At 49.9% G+C, this 22,887-nt stretch overlaps 1 protein-coding gene across 3 annotated transcripts in view; it reads left to right on the plus strand.

Annotated features, from left to right (window-relative positions):
* The window catches only part of MDN1 (midasin AAA ATPase 1), a 2,688,524-nt gene that overhangs the window by 264,388 nt on the left and 2,401,249 nt on the right, over positions 1-22,887 (plus strand). For all 3 annotated transcript variants that reach the window (XM_069606482.1, XM_069606484.1, XM_069606483.1), the window contains exons 15-16: positions 4,471-4,531; positions 5,012-5,220. In XM_069606482.1, the coding sequence (XP_069462583.1) occupies positions 4,471-4,531; positions 5,012-5,220 (270 nt within the window). The remainder of the gene's footprint in view (positions 1-4,470; positions 4,532-5,011; positions 5,221-22,887) is intronic.

Raw genomic sequence — 22,887 nt, forward strand, 5'->3', positions numbered from 1 at the left:
ACGGGGAATATTAATGAACATGTGAATCCATGCCAGACCCATGCTGGAGAACAACAGTTACAGGTAAGTTACTTGTTCCTTCCTTTGTTTTGGGAGTCTGTCAAACTCCATAGGCATCCACGTTTTGTATGGTGATGCACAGCACATTCAGTGCAGTCTCACAGGGAAATCCTTTAGATTTCTCATACAGTTTAAATACCTTTTCTTGTGTGAACTACTGTTCTCAAGAATAGTTAAGTGAAATTGACTTTACTTAACCTGTGCTCTTTGTAGGTTCAATACACATCATCTTAAGTGGAGTGCTGGGGGGGTTACCTAGTAGTCCCTTGTCCTACCTACCCATGAAACATTTTTTGTTACCCTCACTACTTTAAATGGCTGGTGGCACTGGTTTAATTTTCCCAACCTTGTGCTATTCTACCGCAGGCTGAATCCTCAGATGCAGTATAGCACACATGAGTGACTATTTTGTCAAAATGTCCTTGGTCTTCTTTTTTCATTTTTTGTTTGTGGTCTTTCTTGGGTTTTACTCTGCGCACCAAACCAGGTTTGAGTTCCTTGTTCGTTTTGCCTTTGGCAGGCCTGTTGGGGAGAATTCTCAGAAATGTGCGAATTCCCTCCAACTTAGAGACCCCAGCAACTGGATTTTGAGGACTTTATTGTTTTAACCTGGAGGGAGTGAGACCCTTTTTCAAACACTCGTATTTGAATGTGATTTTGAACTCTGTTTCTTGGAGCCTGACAAACTCCATAGGCGTCATCTTTTACATTGTGTCACACAGCACCTTCAGTGCGGTGGCATGGGGGAAGTCTTCCAGATTTCCCCATGGTATAAATACCTTCTCTGGGATAAACTGTTTCCTAGAGCAGTAAAGTGAAATTGACTTTACTTGTGTAACTTTCTAAACCCAGCACACACTCTTACAATAGAGTGCTGGAGGGGTTACTTTGTCGTCTTTGTCTAGCTTCTCATGTTAAAATTTTGCTACCCTTTTCCTCACTGAATGGCTGGTGGCAGTGGTTTACCAATAACTACTGTGGTGTGCATTTACCGCAGGCTGCATTCGCAGCTGCATTAAAGCACCCAAGCGTGCCATTTTTGTCAAAATGGCCCGGTCTTCTTTTTTTGCCATTTCTTTCTGGAAATGTCCTTGAGATTTACTCTGCGCAAACCAGGTTTGGTCCCTTTGTTCGCTTTGCCTTTGGCGGGATTCATGAGTAAAGCCCACCTCTGGCTCCAGGGTGTCTGGGGTGGGCAGGAAGTGAAGCAGGTGCCCGAAACTCCCTGTGCTTAGTCTCCTGGGAGACCCAAATGCACTTGTTGTGATTGGCTGACTGTCTGGCAAGGACAGCCACCCTGCTGGGTGACTGACAGCTACGCTGGAATGAATGGGAGAGAACTGAATAAAAGGCGAGGCTTTTGGCTTGGAAGGCAGTTGACCACTGGACGAAGGAACCGAAGAAGAACTTGAAGAGGATGCCTGCAATTCCTGGACCATTGGTTTGCCCGGTGAAGTCCTGCTGCTGGGCTGAAACTCCAAATTCGTATCGACAGAGAAGCCCCTGCAAGGACGACTTCCCCCTTTCAGTTGGTGAGACCAATCAACTCAAAAGTAAGCCACCTGGACATCTTCTCGGAGCTAGTTGAATTTCCAGAGTTGCTGCTGGACACCGAATAGCCAGGGAGAGGCACACCAGATTATGTGCTTTGCTTTTAAGCTGGCCAAGAGCTCCAGGAAGATCCTCCAGACTCCCAGAAAGCAGGACCGACCGAACCTGAGCCGCTTCAACAGAGTACTCGACCCCAGAAGCAAGGAAAGTCCATCTCGACAGCCAGAATCCCCAGTGTTGATATTTGTGGTAGTTACGAGGAGCCGAAACACGAAGTGCCACTTGTTTGAAGATTGCCGGTTGCGAGCTGTGATCGTCCCATTGCAGTGCAGGAGTCCTCAGACGTCGTCATTGTCCCCACGACTGAGGCCCAGGAACACCAGGATCTGCAGAGCTGGACAGGAACAGAAGTAATCTGATGCACTTTTCTTCAATCCAAAGGTACTGTAAAGTCTGAGAGAACTCGCCTCTTATTGTAGAGTTGCTTTCATCTTCTACTCACAAACCTAAACAGCTTGTGGCCCTACATTGATTCTTCTTTTCTTTAAAGACTTCTAAAATCTTGTGCAAAAACATTTCTGCTCATCTACTAGTAGTGCTTAAGCTCATATAGTCTTTTGCCCATTGAATTTGGCTAACCTGTTAACTGAATGACTCTGCTTAGGGGATCCAAAAGTATTTGCCTGCTTAAGAATATTTGTGATCTCTTGTTTGTTCTAATAATCTTCCTTTGACCAATTCCTAAGAATGTTCTAAATGCTGCCGTAAAATATTAATGTCCCCAGCACCCTAGCTATTGAAATCACCTGAGGGTGTAGGTTGTGACTGTGGGCCACCCCAAAAAGGTCTTTACTGATATGGAAACTAAGAGTACAGTATTGAAGTGTATGTGTTTTACCTTTTTATATTGTTCCCTTCTGAAGAAGGCTTGCTCTAACTGACTGATAAATTAATAATGGTTTATTCAAGAAACCTTGTGTGTAAGTTTATTTGAATACTTGTCACTGTGAATCTCTAACTACTCTACCGCTCACATTGACCCCTCTTGCGATAAGCCTAGCTGCTCAACAGGCTACCAACCTGTGTAGTACAGACTTATACCAAAGGTAGAGTTCCTATTGCCAGGAGGTCAGGGTTGTTGTAGTGCACCCAAAGGGTACTGCATACAATTTTGCCTAACAGTGTTACTACATCAATTCTTGTTTTACAGATCTTTACTGACCTCTTTCTTAACTTTTACACAAGATGAGGTATTTTTTCCTTTACCTGTGTAGCCAGCCCTTCTTTCAAGGTTGTGCTAGCTTGCATCATAACACACACCCCGCCTGACATATGACCATAACTGCTTGACCACAGCTTCCAGTCGGTGACCAGGGCCTGCTTGATTGAATTAGTTTGCCTAGGGTTTGAGATTTTAATTATTTTTGGATTTGTAGAGCGCACCACAGCCCACAGGCATCAAGGCGCCTTAAGGACACTTAAAGAGGCTTGCTTGAGGGTTAAAATAAGCGGCCCAAGAATAATGCTTAGACATTGTTAGGTTACAGTTCGGTTTGTTACGTTAGTTGTTCACAGGATTCTTATACATAGAAACATATGCAATAAAGACAGGATTATTATACATAGTAGCATATGCAGTACAGAGCTCATAGGTATAAGCTCTTTAGACAAAGAGCCTGGTTTTTAAGGCCTTGCGGAAGGTTGCGCGAGTCGATGGATCTGTGCAGGGAGGTTGTTCCACAGGGTTGCTGCCCTTGTTGGGAAGCTAGCGCCTCCTGCACGCACTCTGCACATGTGAGGAACCGTGATACGGTTGGCATGGGACAACCTCAAAGGTCTGGAAGCTGTTTGGTGATCCTTTGCGCTAGGTACTTAAGTGCCTGATTGGGAAGACATGTATGTGTTAGGGCTAAAGTTTTAAAGATAACCCTTTCCTTGATGGGAAGCCAGTATACCTGCCTCCTGACCCCAGAGATGTGCTCCCTACATGAGATGCCTGTTGCGGCCCTTAAGGAATTATTTTGGGCAATCTGGAGTTTGGACAGGTTTTTTTGAGAGGTTCCGATCAAGAGGGCATTGCAGTAGTCCAATCTGGATCTGATGATGGCTCTGTCTATGGTGATGCAGTTCTCTTGGGATAAGAAAGGCCTAACTGCATTGATCAGTTTGGAGTGATATGCTGCAGAGGCGATAGCATTGACCTGCCTGTCCATGGTAAGGCTAGGTTTGAGGTACATGCCCAGTGTCTTGATCTTTTGAGAGACTGTGATGGGGATGTTGTCAATGGTGAAAGAGTGGTACTTCTTGTCGAGTTTGCCTAGTGTGGAGGGAGACCCGACCAGCAAAAGTTTTTTCTTTTCACTATTTAGACAGAGCCAATTGTCTGCCATCCAAGATTGAATGGTGGAGTAAATATATCAGTAGGATAGTCCCCAGAGAGAGGGATGAGTACCTGAATGCCCTCCATCCCTGAGCACAGGGCTGAGAGGATCCTCCATAAAAGGCCTTGCACATTTTAAAAATCCCAATAGACCTGTAGGGCAAGTTTCTTCGTTTGTATACTCGAAAGAAGAGAAATGCCCTTTAACCTTAGTGACAGGTGAGAAAATATTTACCAGTGCTTTCTGTAAAATGGTGCATGTCACCACAGGCACACTACATATTTGGTTTAATGCTGCCACCCAGAGATCGGTTATATACAGTCAAACTTGTTTTTTTTCCATTTACTGCATGTCGAAATAAGTTTCAAACATCCTCATACTTGCCAATGCGACTGGGCTAGTACATTTTGTTTACCTGAATAGCAATGATAAAATCAGTCTTGGCATTCGTGTTACCTTTTTGTTTTTATCTTCTTAGGACATCGTTTGAGGGTTGTCAACATGAACCAGCAGAGCGACACTGCAGATCTCCTGGGAGGGTAAGCCCATTGTGTTACTTACAGCATTGTTTGGTAATGGATTGTCTTTCGCTTAAATCTTTTGATTCTTTGTTCAGTCCCTCCTAAACTACCTTTTTGAATACCCAAGGGTATGTGATTATTTACTAAATGTTGCTTTAAGGACCATTTGCTTGCAAAGCATGTCAGTGATATGGCAGCAGTGTGGAGTAATGCTGACATGATTCTCTTTGAAAGAGAACAGACAGTTTCAGAGCAGTTGTAAGACCTTTTGTCCATGGATTACATCAAAATGATGGCAAACCTTTGCATTGTTTATCCATCAATTTCTGACTTGATTCAACGGATTGAGGGTTATTTTGAAAGTGAATTGGCATAATGAGAAGGAAGGAATGCAACTGCATGATGTCTGTAGAAGATGGTAACTTGGATATTTTTCAAATAAAATCTGCTGTCATTGAAATATTGGTGGCAATAATTTCATATTTTTTTTCTTTCTAGCTACAAGCCCGTGGATCATAGACTGATTTGGTTGCCTTTGAGAGAAGGATTTGAGGAGCTCTTCACAAAGACCTTTTCAAGGAAGCAAAACGTGACATTTTTGGGGCATATTCAAACATGTTACAGGCAGAGGCGGTGGCACGATTTGCTTAAACTGATGCAGCATGTACTGAAGTCTGCTATTAACAAAGTTAAAGGACAAGATGGTGGTAAGTACACCAGTGTTTCGTATTTGTGAATGGTCCCACCCCCCCCCCCCCCCCGATCCCTCTTAAGTTACTTAAGTTAAAGGAATGGTTCGCCCACAATTTTTAATTTCGAAAATAGAAAGGCAATATAAAAAAAAGATTGGCATTTTTTTTTGAAGTCCCTATGTAAAATTTTGAGCAATTCAAGCTAAAAGATAGGACATGGGGGCATCCATTTTGTGAAATGGATGCCCGCTGCTGTGCTCGCTTTGGCTTTTGCGGCACTAATGAAGGTAAAGCCAGCCAGCTGTAGTAAACAAAAGCTACCAGTGGGTGGCTTTTCCTTCATTGGTGCTTTACGTGGAGGACGGGGACCGGAGACTACAGGCAGAAAAGCTGCAGCTGCATCTCGTTAAGTGCTATTTTTAAAATAAAAATAAACACTAGCTGCGTTTATTTCTAAGTTTTCCGGCCTGGAGATAAATAAAAACCGCAGCTTTAAAAACGTTGTATGTATGTTTGCGGTAGCTTTTGAAGTGACCGCAAACATAAATACAACATTATTGTGTTTGAAAATGCTGCGGTTTTTCTTTCTAAGTTCCTCGTGCTCCTTCGGCTCGGAGGAGCCTGAGAAAATCAGAAAGAAAAACCGCAGCGTTTTCAAATACAACCGCGTTGTGTTTCTGCCTGCCGTGGCTATCACTCACCGGAGACCCAAAGTGAAAGCCAAGGCAGGCAGAAACACAACACAGTTGTGTTTACATGCTGCAGTGTTTCTGCCTACAGCTGATTTCCCATTTGGGGCTCTCGGGCTCCCCACGGGGGGCCCGAGAGCCCCAAATGGGAAATGCTAAATACTGCAGTGTTTCTGCCTACATCTGCTTTCCTATTTGGGGCTCTGGAGCCCTAGAGCCCCAAATGGGAAAGCAGATTTAGGCAGAAACTTTACGCAGTGGTTTTCCGCAATGCTAAATGCTGCAGTGTTTCTGCCTAAATCTGCTTTCCCATTTGGGGCTCTAGGGCTCCCCGTGGGGAGCCCTAAAGCCCCAAATGGGAAAGCAAATGTAGGCAGATACACAACGTGGTTGTGTTGGAAAACGCTGAGAGCCTGAGAAAGTTAGAAAGAAAAACTGCAGCGTTTTCAAACACAATAACGTTGTATTTGTTTGCGGTCGCTTCAAAAGCTACCGCAAACATAAATACGTTTTTAAAGCTGCAGTTTTATTTCTAAGTTTTCCGGGCTCCTCCAGCCCGGAAAACTTAGAAAAAAAACCGCAGCTAGTGATTATTTTAAAAAATAAATAAATATCACTTAATGAGATGCAGCTGCAGCTTTTCTGCCTGTAGTCCGCGTCCTCCGAGTCCTGGCACCAATGAAGGAAAAACCACCCAGTGGTAGCTTTTTTTTTACTACAGCTGGCTGGCTTTTCCTTCATTAGTGCCGCAAAAACAAAAGCCAGCACAGGCGGGCATCCATTTCACAAAATGGATGCGCCCATGTGCTTGCTTTTGCACATTTTTTATCTTGAATTGCTCCAAATTCTACATAGGGACTTCGAAAAAAAGAAAATGGCAATCATTTTTTTTTTTTTTTGCCCATCTATTTTTGAAATAAAACATTTTGGGCAAACATTCCTTTAAAGTATGTGGCATGTGGCCTTAAGAGCAAATAGCGTGCTTGCTTGCTTGAAGAATTTTAATTTCTTGTGCCAATTCCCCTCCACCTGAGACCCCCAGCACTTTTGCTGGATTTCTTGGGTTTTTTTGCCTTACTCTCCTGAGTGTGCCTTTTTCCCCACTCACTTTTGTACTCTGAGATGGGAACCCTACTTTTTCTGCTTCCATGTTCGTTTTACTTTTAATGGAGTCCTTCTCTACTCCATGTATTTCACTACAGGCATCTGTAATAATTGTTGCTGCTCGCAGCACCCTATGTACAGTGTTGCTGGGGAGTCCCTTGGGCTTCCTTCCTGTTTATAACTTTTTCCTTAGAACTAGTGTTCTTAAGGATAGTATGTTACATTTATCTTACCTTTCTTTTTGTGGGATCAGCACACACCACCTTATGTGGAGTGCTGAGGGATACATTTCAACTCCTTTCCCACTTCTCAAGTAACTTTTATAGTAACAGACAAACCTAAATTGCTGGTGGCAGTGGATAACTTTTTACCATTCGTGTTTCTCGCAGGCTATTTCTGAAGCTGCAGTACAGCATCCATGGGTGACAATTTTCCCAAAATGGCTGCGGTTTTCTTTAATCTCCATTTTTCGTTTGTGTTCCTTCTTGGCCCTTCTACCATTGCAGGTGGAAGTAGGTCCTCCCGGAGTTTTGCCTTAGGTGGGATCCCTTTGTGAAGCTAGCCTAGGCTCCAGTTTGTCTGCTGAGGCAGGAAGGGAGGCCCAAAACTTCCCTGGCCTTTGTTTTAGGGTATGTCTGGCTGGAACCAGTTTGAACTGGGTGGCTGGCTGTCTTTCAAGGACAAACACCCCATGGTGATTGACGGGTCTAGGACTGAATTAACGGGTTCCTGCATAAAAGGCTTGGCTTTTAGGATAGAAGGCGGAGTCGACCACTGGAACTGAAGTTTTGAAGAAGATGCTTCAAGCACCTCCACTAACCACTGAATCATTGCTGCTATCCTGACCCTGTTTCTGAATCGTCAGGGAAGTTTGGGCTGGTGAGCATCACTAGCCTCAAGACACTCTTCAATTTGAGCCGCCCTGCGACTTTCCTGGGCTACAGAATCCAAATACCTTGTGTATCTCGACCACCCTGAAGTGCATTGGCTTGCTATTCACAAATCTCTCTGGAACTTTGGTGGCATCTGTGTGGACCTCCAGAAGCACAAATACTCTCCTTGCCAAACTCAAACTTGTTAACTACTTGTGTTAAGAAGATTTGCATCAGAACTCTCACATTCCTTTTGACTTGGGCATTGTTGGTTTCCTAACAGTAAATCCTCTGAACCTATTGGCTTGGGCACTGCTGGTCTTCCTCCAAAACCTGAACTGAAGCACTCCTTTTTTTTTTTTTTGTTAGGGAAAAGACTGCCTGCACCTTATAAGAGTTGCTACTAGTATTGCTTACCTGTGATTGTTGCTCTTGGCATACCTGAACTTACCTACACTTGAATACTGCAGTTGATTTAAAATTAGTACTTTTACTGACCTTAACTGAAGTCACTCCGTGTGTTGGGTAGCTTTTTCTAAAGTCTTACTGAGGTTAGAGTTCATAAGACTTATCTCATGGTATTGGGGACCCAACTTTAATGTAGCCATGTACTAAACTAGTCGGAGTGGCTGAGCAGCCAGGCTTATCTTGGGAGGGAGTTATATGGGATGTAGAGCAGTACAGGGAAATCAGTACATACATAGATCCAAGAAAACACGTACTTGGTTATATTTAAATGTATGTATACATATATTTTGGAGGCTTGTGGAATCTGCTTAGATCACATGCTATGCATAGGCCGACATCTAGTGGAAGCTGCCTAGTATGTTATTTTCGAAACACGAAAAGGGACGTCGACAGGGCGTGCCAGTAATACTGTCCCTAGTGTCACGTCCACTGTACCCATGGTCCTTCACACGTCGAGGTCCTTCAGATTGTTTTTTTCCGCCATCGTGACACTCTTAATCGCGGAGTTCATTTACTATTGAAAAATTAAGATTAGTTACTCTTTTCTGTCCTTTCTGAAACCAACTTAGTCTAATTCATCGACACAGTGGAGAGAATGACCGTTCAACAAAATGCCAGATTAGATGGGCCCTTTCGGCCTTGGAAGGCCGCACTGGACCTAGGCCCTAACAGTAGGGAGAGTGGGGGGTGGTCATTTTAGAATGTGTTTCCCCTTCATCCTCTCCTTTCTTGCCCGTCTGCCATTTTACATAAACATGGAGAACACGCCATTTAAGTTTTTCCCCATGTGCAACAAAAAATTCCCCTGGATAGACGAGCACCGGGTGTGCAATTTGTGTCTAGCACTGGATCACGACGAGGGCCATTGTCGAGCCTGCAGAAACTCTTCGAGACCGGAGAACAAAGCGCTGGGCCCATCACGCCATTCAGGCATAGACACGCTCACGACCCCCAGCACTAAACACACAGCTCGGGGCAAGGAATAGACCCCATTTTTGACCAAATGCCCACACACGACGTCAAGTGGGAGGTTCACGGAATCCCTGTCCTCTGGGCACTAGAGGTTCTGGTCACCTCACGACAGGCCCGCAAGTCAAAAGGCAAGCCAGATGCCGTACCCAGAACTCTGACTGAACGCCGGATGACAAGGTTACGGTCCGCTCCACCGCCGAAAGTGAATACTTCGCGTCAAAAATGGCAGGTTGCACTAAAACCAGTGGTTTATCCCACTTAGTGAAGAAGCATGTCCCAGAGAGCCTTCTTAAGTCCAAACATTCCTCCAAGAGCCTCAATCATAAGGAGAAGTCTAACAAGAGCAAGTCAACCACTACTCGCAGGGAGAAATGCACTGTTCTGCGTCTGTGAAAGACTTGAAGATGGCATACACAGCTGGTGCATAAAACAAACATCAAGATGGCTTAAACATTGATTATGAACCTATTCTCACCCTTTATCGAGCTAAAGGCAAACTAAACAGTAACTGTCAAAGTTCGAGGAAACATCTCTATAACGTAAACTTGGTGAAGGAAAGAAGAAAAGTGAGAGCAGAACTTTGTCGAGCGAAGAAAACAAAAAATGTGGACGATTTAGAAAACGCTAAAGAGGTGAAAGTGTACAAATCTTCTTTGAGATCTCAAAGAGCAAACCTATACTAAGCGGATGCAGAAGAGATGTTAAGAACCATAGCAGGAAAGAGAATAATGGAATTTTGGACCCTAATAAAAAACACGACAAAAGAGATGAACTATCAAATACGAAATAATGTGGGTGAAGATGTATGGATAAAACATTTTGAAGAACTTTTTGCTAAACAATTTACATCTAGTAATAAAAACCTGGAAACCTCAAATGTAATCTAGAATTTTCCGCACGACAAGGAAGTGATTAGCTCTAGACTCGTAAAACTAAACTGCTCAAGAGCTCCTGGGCCGGACAGCCTCAAATGCCCATTTTAAGGAATGCCGAGAAGAATTGGTTACTTTCATGAGGTCATCAAGAAAATCATAATGACCAAAACCATACCAACATCCTGGGACTACATCTATAGCAGTGGCAATATATACAAGTGGACAAAGAGATGATGCTAAAAATTATAGACCTATAGCGTTATTAGATGTGATCGGAATTTTCTTTGGCTCACTGACACTAGACCGCTTCCAAGACTGGGTGAAAACAGATGTGGCAGATCCGTTCCAATCAGGCTTTGTAAAGAACTCTAGCACCTCCGTAAACATCTTCCTACTGAGCTTACTGAAGGATAAGATAAAAAAGGGGCGCCTAGGATTTTTGTGGTATTTGTTGACCTGGTCCAGGTTTTTGACCAGGTCAACCAGGAAATATGGAGTAAACTTGTGGCAAAAAAAGGTTCCAAAGAAATTCTTAAGCCAATACAAGCCCTTCATAAGAACACTTCGATGACAGTATGCTTAAATCAAGTGGGTACTCTATCTAAATCAATTCCCACAGCAAGAGGGCTGATACAGGGGTGCCCTCTTGCACCTAACCTCTTTAATTCCTATCAGTGGGATTATAAGGAGGCAGAATCCATTGTAAAACCATTTCCAACATCAGTGGGAGGAACCGCAATACCACATCTCCTTTATGCGGATGACCTGATCATAGATCATACTCCTATTGGTCTACAGAGTCAGTTGGACAACTTGGCAAAATAAATCGACATGAACAACTTGAAAATGAACAAAAAAAATATTTGAAACATTTCCAAGGAAAACCTCCAGTGTTATCGGGATGGTGTAAAAACAGAGTGGAGAAATTCAAATACCTAGGGGTGATGCTGGGCCACAACTAACGAGAAATTGCAATGCAAGAAAATCTCCTTGGAAAAGTAAAGAAGCTGACAACGCAAGCGACAGCTATAGAAAAGTTTTTGTTGCTTCCCTTTGACACCAATTGTTCAATTCTATAAGACCAAGGTGGCCCCATCATTGAGCTACGGAGCAGACGCCATGCCAAATATCCCAAATGATATATGGCTGAAATTAGAAAGCTCCTTTGGGAGAGGTGTTTTGGGCTTACCAACATCAATAACGATGGCTGCAATTCGAAGAGAACTTTGTACCCTCTCTTTACAGGTGACAATAACGAGAGTTAGCCTGATGTTGTATGGGAAAATTATATCTCTGGATGATTCGAAAATCTTTGAGATTATCTTCCTAGAACTCCGAGAGGCAAAAAACGCCACTCTTGTGTAATTGATAATCCAATAAAAGTGAAAACAAAGCTTGAAAGATTGGACTGGATTTTGACATTGGAAAAAGCTGCAGGCCTTAAACTTGACATCTCACCTCCCAGCAATACCAAAATAAATTCACGAGATGCGGCCCTACTTGGAAAAATTCCTGGACAGAATAATGCAGACTACTTTTAAGAGAGCTAGGTTAAACCTCCTTTTGACTTACGAAATCGGGGCGAAGAGGAATATCCCCTAATTACAGGTGTCGCCTTTCTACCACTGCTGATCAAACGGAAACAATTAGACATCTGCTCCTATCATGCAAGGGCTTGAGCGATGAAAGGCACATACATAGGGGCCACTACCAACTTGTGTTGTACAGACTTATACCAAAAGGTGGGTTACCTAATACCTAGCAGATACGTGCTGTGTAGTTTCACAGTGTTACTACATCAATCCTTACCTAACACTGGACCGTATTGTTTGGTTTATTTATGTATGCTGTTGCATCCTTTCTCCGCTAAATATGAAATTATGTTATTTGATAAATGTAATTGTTACTCTTGCATCCCGTCCCCTTTCCTCCATACTGCATGGGTGACCCTTCCTAGGGACGGTAGATGGAACCTTTTTCACTGGAAAAAACCTTGCTCTTTAAATTTAGAGGCGTGCTGAGGTGTGGCCCTCGGAGCATGTGCTGCCCTGACTCGGCCCTCCGGTGCCACACCTCAGTCCCCTTTTCTGCATCGACTGGAACGGGCCGTATTCACCAGCGCTCCTGGGTTTGGCTTCGTCCATGTAATTCCACACACGGGTACTTCTTCTCATCTGTCTTTTTGTCTTTTTATCATAAAGGTACTCGGTCCTCAGGCGTCATGCTCCTCCTCAGTGCATGTCGACTTCTACAGGGTTCAACAGGTGTCCAGCCTGCGACAGGCTCTTTCCAACTTCAGACCCCCATGCCACCTGCCTACGTTGCTTTGGCCCAGACCACGGCTGGCAAGCTTGTATGGCGTACAAGTTGCTTTCCTCTAGGTCTCTGAAGCACAGACTAGCCAGGTGGAGGGAGCTCTTCCAGAGATCACTTCCAGAGGACCTAAAGTACTTGGTCTATCATCGATGAAGGCCCAAGGTAGGGTCCCTCTTTTGCAGCGCACCCCGCAAGGGAGACTCCTTCCCAAGAACTCGCCCGTATGGGATGGACCGTTCAGGTCCTCGTACCAGCACAAAATACTGAGGCTAATTCAACTATCGGCCGGCAGGCAGGGGGATCTGTGGATATTCCCGGTGACAGTGCTGAGGGACCGGAAGGTTCTTTTACTGGGTCTTCACCCGAGGGGCCATACCCTAGTACCGGCAGCATGTCTGACGGAGCGCCTGTACACAGTTCTACCAGCAGATCCGCCGAGGGTGAAACTCCTACCAGGCCTCGGCCGGAGGAACAGGGTAGGCCTCATGATCCACACTCAGTCCTGGACGGGGCTGGGCCCAGTGAGCCAAGCAACACGACGCAGGCACATGGAAGGCAGTCGGTCAAGATGGCCGCCGTTCCAGACATTCTCCAGCATGGGGTCTGGCATGGATTCACATGCTCATGAATATTCCCCGTCGTCAGGCTGGGAATCCTCGGTAAAGAAAAAACCAGTATCAGTTTCGTTTCTGATCTGTCTTTCGTAGTAATAACCAATCACTGGTCTCTGCGTCATACTGACCACAGCCAATGACTGCCCTCTACCTAAGCACCGCCTCTGGCAGCCATCTTCAGATTTTTACCGCACGTTCATGTGTTGGGATCCTTGTGCTATTGCTCTCGAGCGTTAGTGATATTTTTTCACGTTTTTTCTCAAAAACTTCGTTTTTTTCGGTCAAAAGAGCCTCAAGCTCCACCGACTCTCCATCCGATCAACGGGGACCCGTTTCGGATTCGTCTGCGCCCCTCAAGGGTGAAGATTTCGTCGAGCTACGCTTTTGGAGGACTCCAGAAGTTTCTCAGGCCCGGCCATGGCCCAGGAGAAGGGAAGCTCGACGCCCGGAAAGCTGTTCAGGGTCTGCCCTGGATGCCAGCTGCAGAACGTCTTCAAGGAGGACGAACACTCTTTTTGTCTTTACTGCCTACATGAGGACAAGACTCACGTGGAGAAGAACTGTGCGTTTTGCGGCAACATGTCGGAGCGGACCATGAAGGACCGCCATCAACGTCTCGCCAACTGGCTAGAAGGGAAGAGCCCGTCCGGCGAGAAGAAGAGGAAGAAATCCGAGCGGTCTTCTAAGACCTTTGAGGACGCCCCGGCGACGGGGGTCCAACATAAGGCCAAGCACCGCGAGTCCGCTGGCACCGGGAGCGCCGAACGGTCGGGCTCTACGGGCGCCAGGCAGGGCGCACCATCCCCGGCACCATCAACCACGAGCCAACGCTCTGGGTCGGGTAAGAGGAAGGCCGAGCACCCGGCGAAGCTCCTGGAGGGGCCCCGGTCGAGCTCGAAGGCGGAGGTGGAGCGAGGCAGTGTCCCCCCCCCCCTCAAGGATAAGGCGGTGAGCGCACCTAAGGTGGTGAAGGCCTTAATCCATCCGGCCAAGCCCTCTATCGAAACTGTCGCGGCGGCCCTGGCTCAGCCTGTGGAGGCTACACCAGTGGTGGCGACCTCGGGGCTCAGAGTCTCCCTGCCACCTCGGAGGGAGTCCTCTTTTGTGCCCATCGATAGGACCCCCGTGAAATCCCCCGTGGGGAAGAAAAAGGGGGGGGCAGGGCGTCGTCGTAGATTCGGCCTCAACCTCGGAGGAGGAGCTGGTCGAGGTCTTAAGCCACGGCCTCGGCGTGGAAGAAGACCGGCCCGTCGGGATGGATCCCGACGCAGGGGACGACGACATCGTCGAGGGTACCGACGGGGCCCCTGATCGCCCGTCAGATTCCCCTCTGCCAGCGCCGCAAGACAACTCGGCGGCCATTTTGTTGGCTATACAGTCCTTATGCTCAGAGATAAGGACGAGACTACCGTTGCCGACGGAACCTCTCCCGTCGGGGGACCCAGAACCGGGACCTTCTGGTGTTCCCCCTACCAAGAAAAGAAGGATCCACCCTCCACCTCCTTTTCAGCCGTCGCGCCCCTTCCAGCCCTCCTCCCCGTCCACCCGAGGGGATGATACGGGGACTGACACGGCAGCGACGGGTACGGACGATCGCCAGGGCATCCGAGCTTTTCCAACTCTGCCCTGAGGAGAAGGAACGTTTCCTTTATCAGCGGCGCGAGGCCAAGAGGAAGACGGTCCTCGCGGTGCCTCTATTGGACGACATTTGGGATGAGGGCCTCACCCTCAAGAACCCGTCACGACGCCAGCTAGAAGAGACCGGTACGAGAAAAAGTACCGGGTCCCGGACACGGCCCCCCTGTGCCTCCGGGCGCAGCCTACTCCGGACTCCGTCGTCTCCGCGGCGGCCAGGAAAAAAGCGGGGGGGGGTGCGGCCTCCACATCGACTTCCCCACCGGACGGCGAGGGAAAGAAATTGGACGCTATGGGACGCAGAGTCATCTCGTCTGCAGCGACGACGATTAAAGCTGCCAACGCCTTGGCTATCGTGGCCCGATACGACAGGGAGCTCTGGTACAAACTGGCTCCCCTGCTGGACTTCTTGCCGGACGACAAGAGGGCAGAGGCCCTGGAGATCCTGCAGGAAGGTGAGATGGCTTCGGACCACGCCATTACCGTTGCGACGGACATCGCCGACACTGGGTTCCGCCAGTTGGGCAACGACGTTTGCCTTAGGCGGCGTGGATGGCTCAAGGCTACGGACTTCCGTCAAGACGTTCAGACCAGAGTCCTGGACATGCCCTTCGATGGGAACAACCTGTTTGGGAAAACAGTGGACGATTCCCTTCAGGCCATTAAAGCGGACACCGAGACGGCCCGGGCCCTTGGAATTCTGCAACAACGACGGACGCCCTTTCGGAGCAGCGGAGGCAAGGGCGCCTCCAAAGGTTCCGGCGGCGGTTTCTCCTCCTACCGTCAAGCGGCCTGCTCGTCATCTCAGGAGGCCTACAGAGGACGAGGCAAGCCTGGCGACCCGCCGTCGTCGCCAAGGACAAGGCGCTAAAGCCTCGTCGAAGCAGGATTGAACCGGCCGGGGGGTCGGGCCCCCACTGAAGCACCCCGGTGGGAGGCCGGCTGGCGAGCTTCGTCAGCGTGTGGGAGTCCATCTCCACCGACCGTTGGGTGCTGGACGCCTTGGCCCGGGGCCACGCGCTCGAGTTTCAAAGAGTGTCCGCGCGTCCCCCCCGTGGCAAGGAAAGAACTTCACGTCCCTCAACTTCTCCTGGAGGTGAAGGCGATACTCAAGAAGGGCGCCATCGAACTCGTCCCAAAGAGGCTTCGGGGCTCCGGAGTCTACTCGAGATACTTCCTCGTGAAGAAGAAGACGGGGGGATGGCGCCCCATCCTGGACCTGCGACGTCTGAACAAGTTCATCAAGGCGCAAAAGTTCCGGATGGTCACCCTCCAGCACGTCCTGGGCCAGCTGGAGGAAGGAGACTTCCTGTCGTCGTTGGATTTGGAGGATGCCTACTTCCATATTCCCATCTTGAAGGGGCACCGAAAATTCCTCAGGTTTGTGGTCCAAGGGCGGCATTACCAGTTCAAAGCCCTCCCCTTCGGTCTACGGTCGGCACCCAGGGTGTTCACCAAGTGCCTCGCACCGGTGGCGGCTCAGCTGTGCCGCGAAGGGATCCACGTCTACCCCTACCTGGACGACTGGCTCATCCGAGCCAAGACAAGGGAGCTCGCCGTGGTTCACACGGCAAGGACCGTCCAACTTCTCACGGACCTGGGATTCTCCGTGAACTACGCCAAATCCCACCTGGTACCCGCGCAAGACACTCTGTTTCTGGGAGCGAGGTTCAACACAGTGTCCCTTCTGGCCTCCCCGTCGGAGGAGAGGACCAGGACCATCCTGGCCAAGGTGCAGCGGATGTTGGTGGCCGACGCGGCCAAGGTGAGGTCCATCAAGTCCCTCCTCGGAATGATGTCTTCCTGCATCTACCTCATTCCCATTTGCAGGCTCCGGATGCGCCCGTAGCAGGAGTTCCTGGACGCGCGCTGGATCCAAACGATGGGCAGCTTCGAGGAAAGGATCACACTCGACGAGAGTTTCCGACGAGCGATCCGGTGGTGGGGCACCCGCGCGCATCTGACGGCGGGCATGGACTTCCAGACCCCAGACCACCAGGAGACAGTGACCACGGATGCCTCCCTGGAAGGGTGGGGAGCGCACACCGAAAATCTGCACGCAAGGGTCCTTTGGCTCCCGACGGAGAAATCCTTACATATCAACGTCCTGGAGCTCCGTGCAGTGTTTTGGGCCCTCAGGTCCTTCCTTCCGTCCCTCAAGGGCAAGGTGGTGAGGATCTTCACCGACAACACCACCACCATGTTTTACATCAGAAAACAGGGCGGAACCAGGTCCCCAGCACTGTCCAAGGAGGCGCAGGACCTGTGGCATTGGGCAGTCGCCCAAGGGATGTTTCTGGTGCCGTTTCATCTGGCAGGGATAAAAAAACACCATCGCCGACTCACTCAGCAGGGAGCTGCGCTCGTGCCACGAGTGGGAACTACGGCAGGATCTAGTGGATCGCCTCTTCCGACGGTGGGGCACACCCCAGATCGACCTGTTCGCGACGGCGACTAACTCCAAGTGCCGGAGGTTCGCCAGCAGGTTTCCCCAGGCGAGGAGCATGGGCGATGCTTTCTCGTTCCCCTGGGAGGGCCTGTTCCTCTATGCGTTCCCTCCTTTGCCACTGCTAATCCGGCTCGTCAACCAGCTCAAGAGGTCACGGTGCAGGATGATCCTCGTCGCACCTGCGTGGCCGAGGCAGATATGGTTCCCGGACCTTCTGGACTTGTCAGCGTCCCCGCCAATCAAGCTGCCGGTGGACGCGGATCTACTCTCCAGGGAAGGAGGCGCCATCCTCCACCACGACCCGAAATCGCTGAACTTGCTGGCCTGGCTCCTGCAGCGCTAGAGTTTGGAGGATACGACATACCGGCCGACTGCAGAGAGGTTCTTGCAAAGGCCAGGGCGTCCTCGACTCTTAAATGCTACGGACACAAATGGAAGAGGTTCTCTGTCTGGTGCCACGCACAGAAGATTAACCCTCTACGGATTACGGCTCCCCAAGTACTGCAGTACCTGCTGACGCTGGCCAAAGCTGGACTGGCACACGCGTCGATCAAGATTCATCTTGCTGCGATCTCCCGATACACCAGAACCACGGGGCGGACGTCCTTGTGGTCTCATCGTCTGGTGAAAGAGTTCATGAAGGGACTGTTCAGATCGTTCTCGCCGGTGAAGGCTCCGGCCCCGGCGTGGGAGCTCAACGTGGTGCTGACCAAGCTCATGGGACCTCCGTTCGAACCTCTGCACTCGGCCCCGTTGAAGTTTGTCGTGGAAAACGGCGTTTCTTGTGGCCATCACCTCCGCACGACGGGTGGGAGAGATCCAGGCCCTTTCCTGCAAGGCCCCGTACTTGACTTTTCACGACACGAGGGTAGTGCTCAGGACGCACCCCTCCTTCATGCCCAAGGTACCGTCGGACTTCCATCTCAACGAACCCTTGGTGTTGCCTGTGTTCTTCCCGTCGCCTTCGTCGCCGGCTGAGAGGACTTTGCACTCGCTGGATGTGGCTAGAGCGCTGAAGTTCTACATAGACCGCACAAAGTGTTTTCGGAAGACGTCACAACTCTTTGTGAACTTTGGACCTGTCAATCAGGGGAAGGCTCTCTCGAAGGCTTCCATTTCCAGATGGCTCTCCGGCTGTATCATGTACTGTCACCGGTTGGCAAACCGACCGCTGCCTGGCCGTCCGAGAGCCCATTCCACCAGAGCGATCGCAGCTACCACGGCGTTCCTATCTGGTGTGCCCCTGCTGGACATATGCAGGGCTGCTACGTGGAGGTCGACGCACACCTTCACGAAATTCTACTGCGTCGACCGGGATTCCAGGGAGGAGTCCAGGGTCGGCCAAGCAGTGCTGCGCAACCTGTTCGCCTGAGGTGAGCCTGGTGAGGAGGTAAGATGCTTAATGTTGAGTTTGATGTAATGCTTAATGTTGAGCCTTTGCCACCTCCCGTGGTTGTGCATGTGTGTACTGCTATGTATTCTTTATTCATGAGCATGTGAATCCATGCCAGACCCCATGCTGGAGAAGGAACAAGTTACTTACCTGTAACTGTTGTTCTCCAGCATGGGTCTGGCATGGATTCACATGCGAACCCTCCCGCCTACCCCTCTGCGGCTCTTCACTTGGTCATACTGCCACTTCACGTGCTTCCAAATCTGAAGATGGCTGCCAGAGGCGGTGCTTAGGTAGAGGGCAGTCATTGGCTGTGGTCAGTATGACGCAGAGACCAGTGATTGGTTATTACTACGAAAGACAGATCCGAAACGAAAATGATACTGGTTTTTTCTTTACCGAGGATTCCCAGCCTGACGACGGGGAATATTCATGAGCATGTGAATCCATGCCAGACCCATGCTGGAGAACAACAGTTACAGGTAAGTAACTTGTTCCTTACGAACACCCGCCCGATACCGCACCAAGGAATGGAGCAGGTGCGAGTGACAAGGTGGGACTGGTGTCAACCAGGTACGTGGCCTACAGCCTATCATTCTTTTGCGCAGGCAAGGTGGCCGCTGCGTCTGTACAGGCAGGGCATGCAACAGCTCCAGCAGCCTCTCGCTACCCCGTCAATATCACCTACCACCCCTCTGCCCTGTGAGGCCAGGTTCTTTGAAAGATTCCTCAGGCTCATGAAATCTCCTCGAATGGGGGATCATCCTCTGGGATGCCATTAGGGACCGGCTCCGACCAATGGCTTTGGTGCTGCTGGACCCAGTGCAGCTTCCAGCGCCCGCTCCGTCCCCACAGCCGATAGTACAGGCGGTTCCGTAGCATTCTCTGGCTACAGTCCCCATTCCTTAGCCTTCGACTCCCAGCACCCATCCACCGGTACCGGACCCCCAGGAGGACACATATGAGGAAGAGGACGACAACACACCGTCAGCCAAGGCCTTCCACAAATGTCTTGCAGGGCTGGCAGAGTACTTGGGCCCTCCTCAACCTGAGGTTGAGCGATCAGCAGAGGGGGGTCCCCGCAGAGGTCCTCACGCTACGTCCTCTTGCCAGATTGGGGATCCCGATGCAGGAAGACGTAGTTGCCTTGGCCACGAAGGTCTGACTCGAGCCCCACTCGGTCCAGCTGGTCAGTAAACGCCTGCACGCCAAGTACAGGCAGTTGGAGGGGGATACACTTGCTGTTGGCCCATCCTCAGCCACACTCCTCGGTGACCGCTGCAGCCTCACTATACTCCAAGCCTCAGTCGTTCTTGGCCTCCTCTGTTGCGAGGCTGCTAGGCAAGGAGAAGATCTTCGAGGCGTACCGGAAGAAGCTGTATTCCAACGCATCCTTGCACCTTAGTCAAGCCAATGCGGAGGCCATGCTGGCAGCCGTTAAAGTGAGGCTTTGGCAGGAAATTGTGGATTTCCTCCCAGAGCTATTGGCAGAGAGCCAATCACGATTCAAGGCGGGATTGGCAGAGGCCAAGTTGGTGGCACAGAACATCAGAGTCCACCGTGGCCCACTTTGACACCTCTGGCTGGGCCATCAGCATTGCCACGGACATGAGGAGAACGGCCTGGCTCTGTGATACGAAATTCAACCTGGATGTCCAGGAACTCATCTTTTAGACCTGCCGTTCGGGGGGGGGGGTGACCTCGTCCACTCTAGCACGGATGAGGGGCTCGATAAAAAGAAAAATGGCTCACAAACGGTCAAGTCTTTATCCATCCTGACAAAGACCACCCTCAAAACCTACACCCAGTCACAGCAGCGCTCAGACAAGGTGCATACACACACAGGGTTCTGCAGCTTCAAAGAGCGGCGGTCCAGGCAGCCGGATCGTTCACGGTCCCAACATCGGCACAAGGAACAAAAAAGGGGGGGTTTATTTTTCCCTGTCCCCCTCCTCCGCCGACAGTTTCAGAGGGAATGCAGGCATGACATGCCCCCCTGGGGGGTACACGTGTCTCCAGTGGGGGGCAAGCTTGCTCTCCATGTGCAATTCTGGTGCCAGAATTTCACGGACCCCTGGATCATCTCTGTAGTATCCACGGGTATCGCCTACCATCCCAGCCTCTCCTCCCTCTTCCCCTCTACTACCACAGATTGGTACAGCAACTCTTTTGGCGGAGATCCGGTCGCTCGTGGAGAGCTATGCAGTGGAGGAATTCCCAGCCTCCCATCAAGGCTTGGGCTTTTACTCCAGGATTTTCGCCATTCAGAAAAAGAACCAGGCGGGCCAGAGAGTTGTGCTGGACCTTTTCACCCTAAAACTCTCCCTACCTCTAAAAAAAAAAAAATTCTAGATGGTTACGCTAGCTTTAATAGCAGAGACATTGTGTAAGGGAGACTTGATGTGCTCCCTGGATCTGAAGGATGCATACTTACACACCCCGTTTTGGCAGCCTCATTGTTTTTTTCTACGATTCAGGATCATGGGCTACCATTTCCAATACAAGGTGCTTCCTTTCGGCTTCAATTCAGCCCCCAGAGTCTTTACCAGGCTGATGAGTACAGTGGCGGCCTACCACAGGGCCCAGTATCACCCGTACTTAGACTGGCTCGTCTGGATGATATCTCCGGAAGTGGTGCACCACACTTCCCATGCTCTTATGAGCACACTGCATGATCTGGGCTTTTCACTCCACCGCAAGACGTTGCAGCATAAGCAGAGACTGACCTCCTTGGGGCTCATCTAGGACACATGCTCAGTTTTTCCCCTCAGAAGACATAACGGCCATCAAGAGGGCCACAGCACACTTTCTCAGCAGAGAAGTGACATCGGCTTGGTGGTACCAACACCTACTGGGTCTCATGGCAGTGGTCCCATTGGCTGCCCCCCACATGAGACTCAGGATACAGCTGCACTTTGCAGCGTCATTGAACCAGGAGCAAGGCTCTCAGAGATGATCAACGTTCCTCCTTCTCTTCACCCGGACCTCACATGGTGGTCCAGGGACTGCAACTTGTGGACGGGCAAGCCTTTCCAGCCTCCTACCCCACAGGTCACCATCACTACAGACTCCTCTCTCGTGGGCTGGGGGGGCCATTCTGGACAACCACTGCGTCCATGTCACCTGGACCTGGCAGGAACAGGAGTCTCATCAATCAACTAAAGGCCATATGGCTAGCGCTCGGGGTCTTCCTTCCGGTTATCGAGGGCAAGGTAGTTCTCATTCAGACAACTCGACCAGCATGTTCTATGTCAACAAGCAGGGAGGCACCAGATCCCCTCCACTGTGCACACTGGCAGTCAGCATGTGGGAATGGCCCCTGGAGAACAATACCTACCTCACGGCCGTCCACCTTCCGGGGGAAGACGACCTGGAGGCAGACAGGCTCTGCAGACTGGGAGTGTACAATTACGAGTGGCAGTTGAACGACCTTGTACTGCAGGAGATATTCAGCAGAGGGGGTCACCCCCAGGTGGATCTCTTTGCTTCCTGGGACAACAGGAAGTGCCAACTGTTCGCCTCCTGGCAGGGACCCCGGCTCCCTGGGTGATGCATTCCAGATCCACTAGGATGGTATGACAGCGAATGCCTTCCTGCCCATACCACTGATAGTGATATGCAAGATGGCTCACCGCCTCAGCATCATTCTAATAGCCCCGTGGTGGCCAGTCAGGCCATGGTTCTATCGGAGAGGCCATCCATCTGCCTTCCGACGGGCCCAGCATATCTTCTGGCGCAGTAGGGGGGCAGGGTCATCCACCCCGCGCCACAGAAACAAGCCCTCACATCGTAGTTCTTGAGCAGGTCACGCTAAGGCACCTCAGCCTTTCCCAGGCTAATCTAAATATCCTACAGGGCGCTAGGAGCAAATCTACCAGGGCCCAGTATCAGAGCAAGTGGACCAGGTTCTGCTACTGGGCTGACTCGAAGGATATCGACCCCCCCTCCTCGCCTCCCCTCCTCACCACATGTACATCGGATGATGTGCTCTTCTTCTCGGCGCTCCTTGCCCATTCGGAAGTGCTGGTAGACACATTCTGCACTTACTTGGCAGCCATTGGGGCCTACAGAAACTCGGAGGAGGAAGTTGTCTGCTCTTCCAATCCCATTGTCAAGCATTTGACGGGACTCGCCAAACTGTACCCGCCCATTAAAAGGCCACATCTGGTAATTTAATAGTTACTCACCGTAGTGACTAACGTACTCTTAGTCCTTGGTCCCATTTCCTCCATAAATCGCACCATCCTCCCCCCTAATGAAACTGGTATCATTAGGCAATATTAAATCTATTGTCG

Source organism: Ambystoma mexicanum, chromosome 4p (genome assembly GCF_040938575.1).
Source record: "Ambystoma mexicanum isolate Mex_15411 chromosome 4p, UKY_AmexF1_1, whole genome shotgun sequence".
NCBI classification, from domain to species: domain Eukaryota; kingdom Metazoa; phylum Chordata; class Amphibia; order Caudata; family Ambystomatidae; genus Ambystoma; species Ambystoma mexicanum.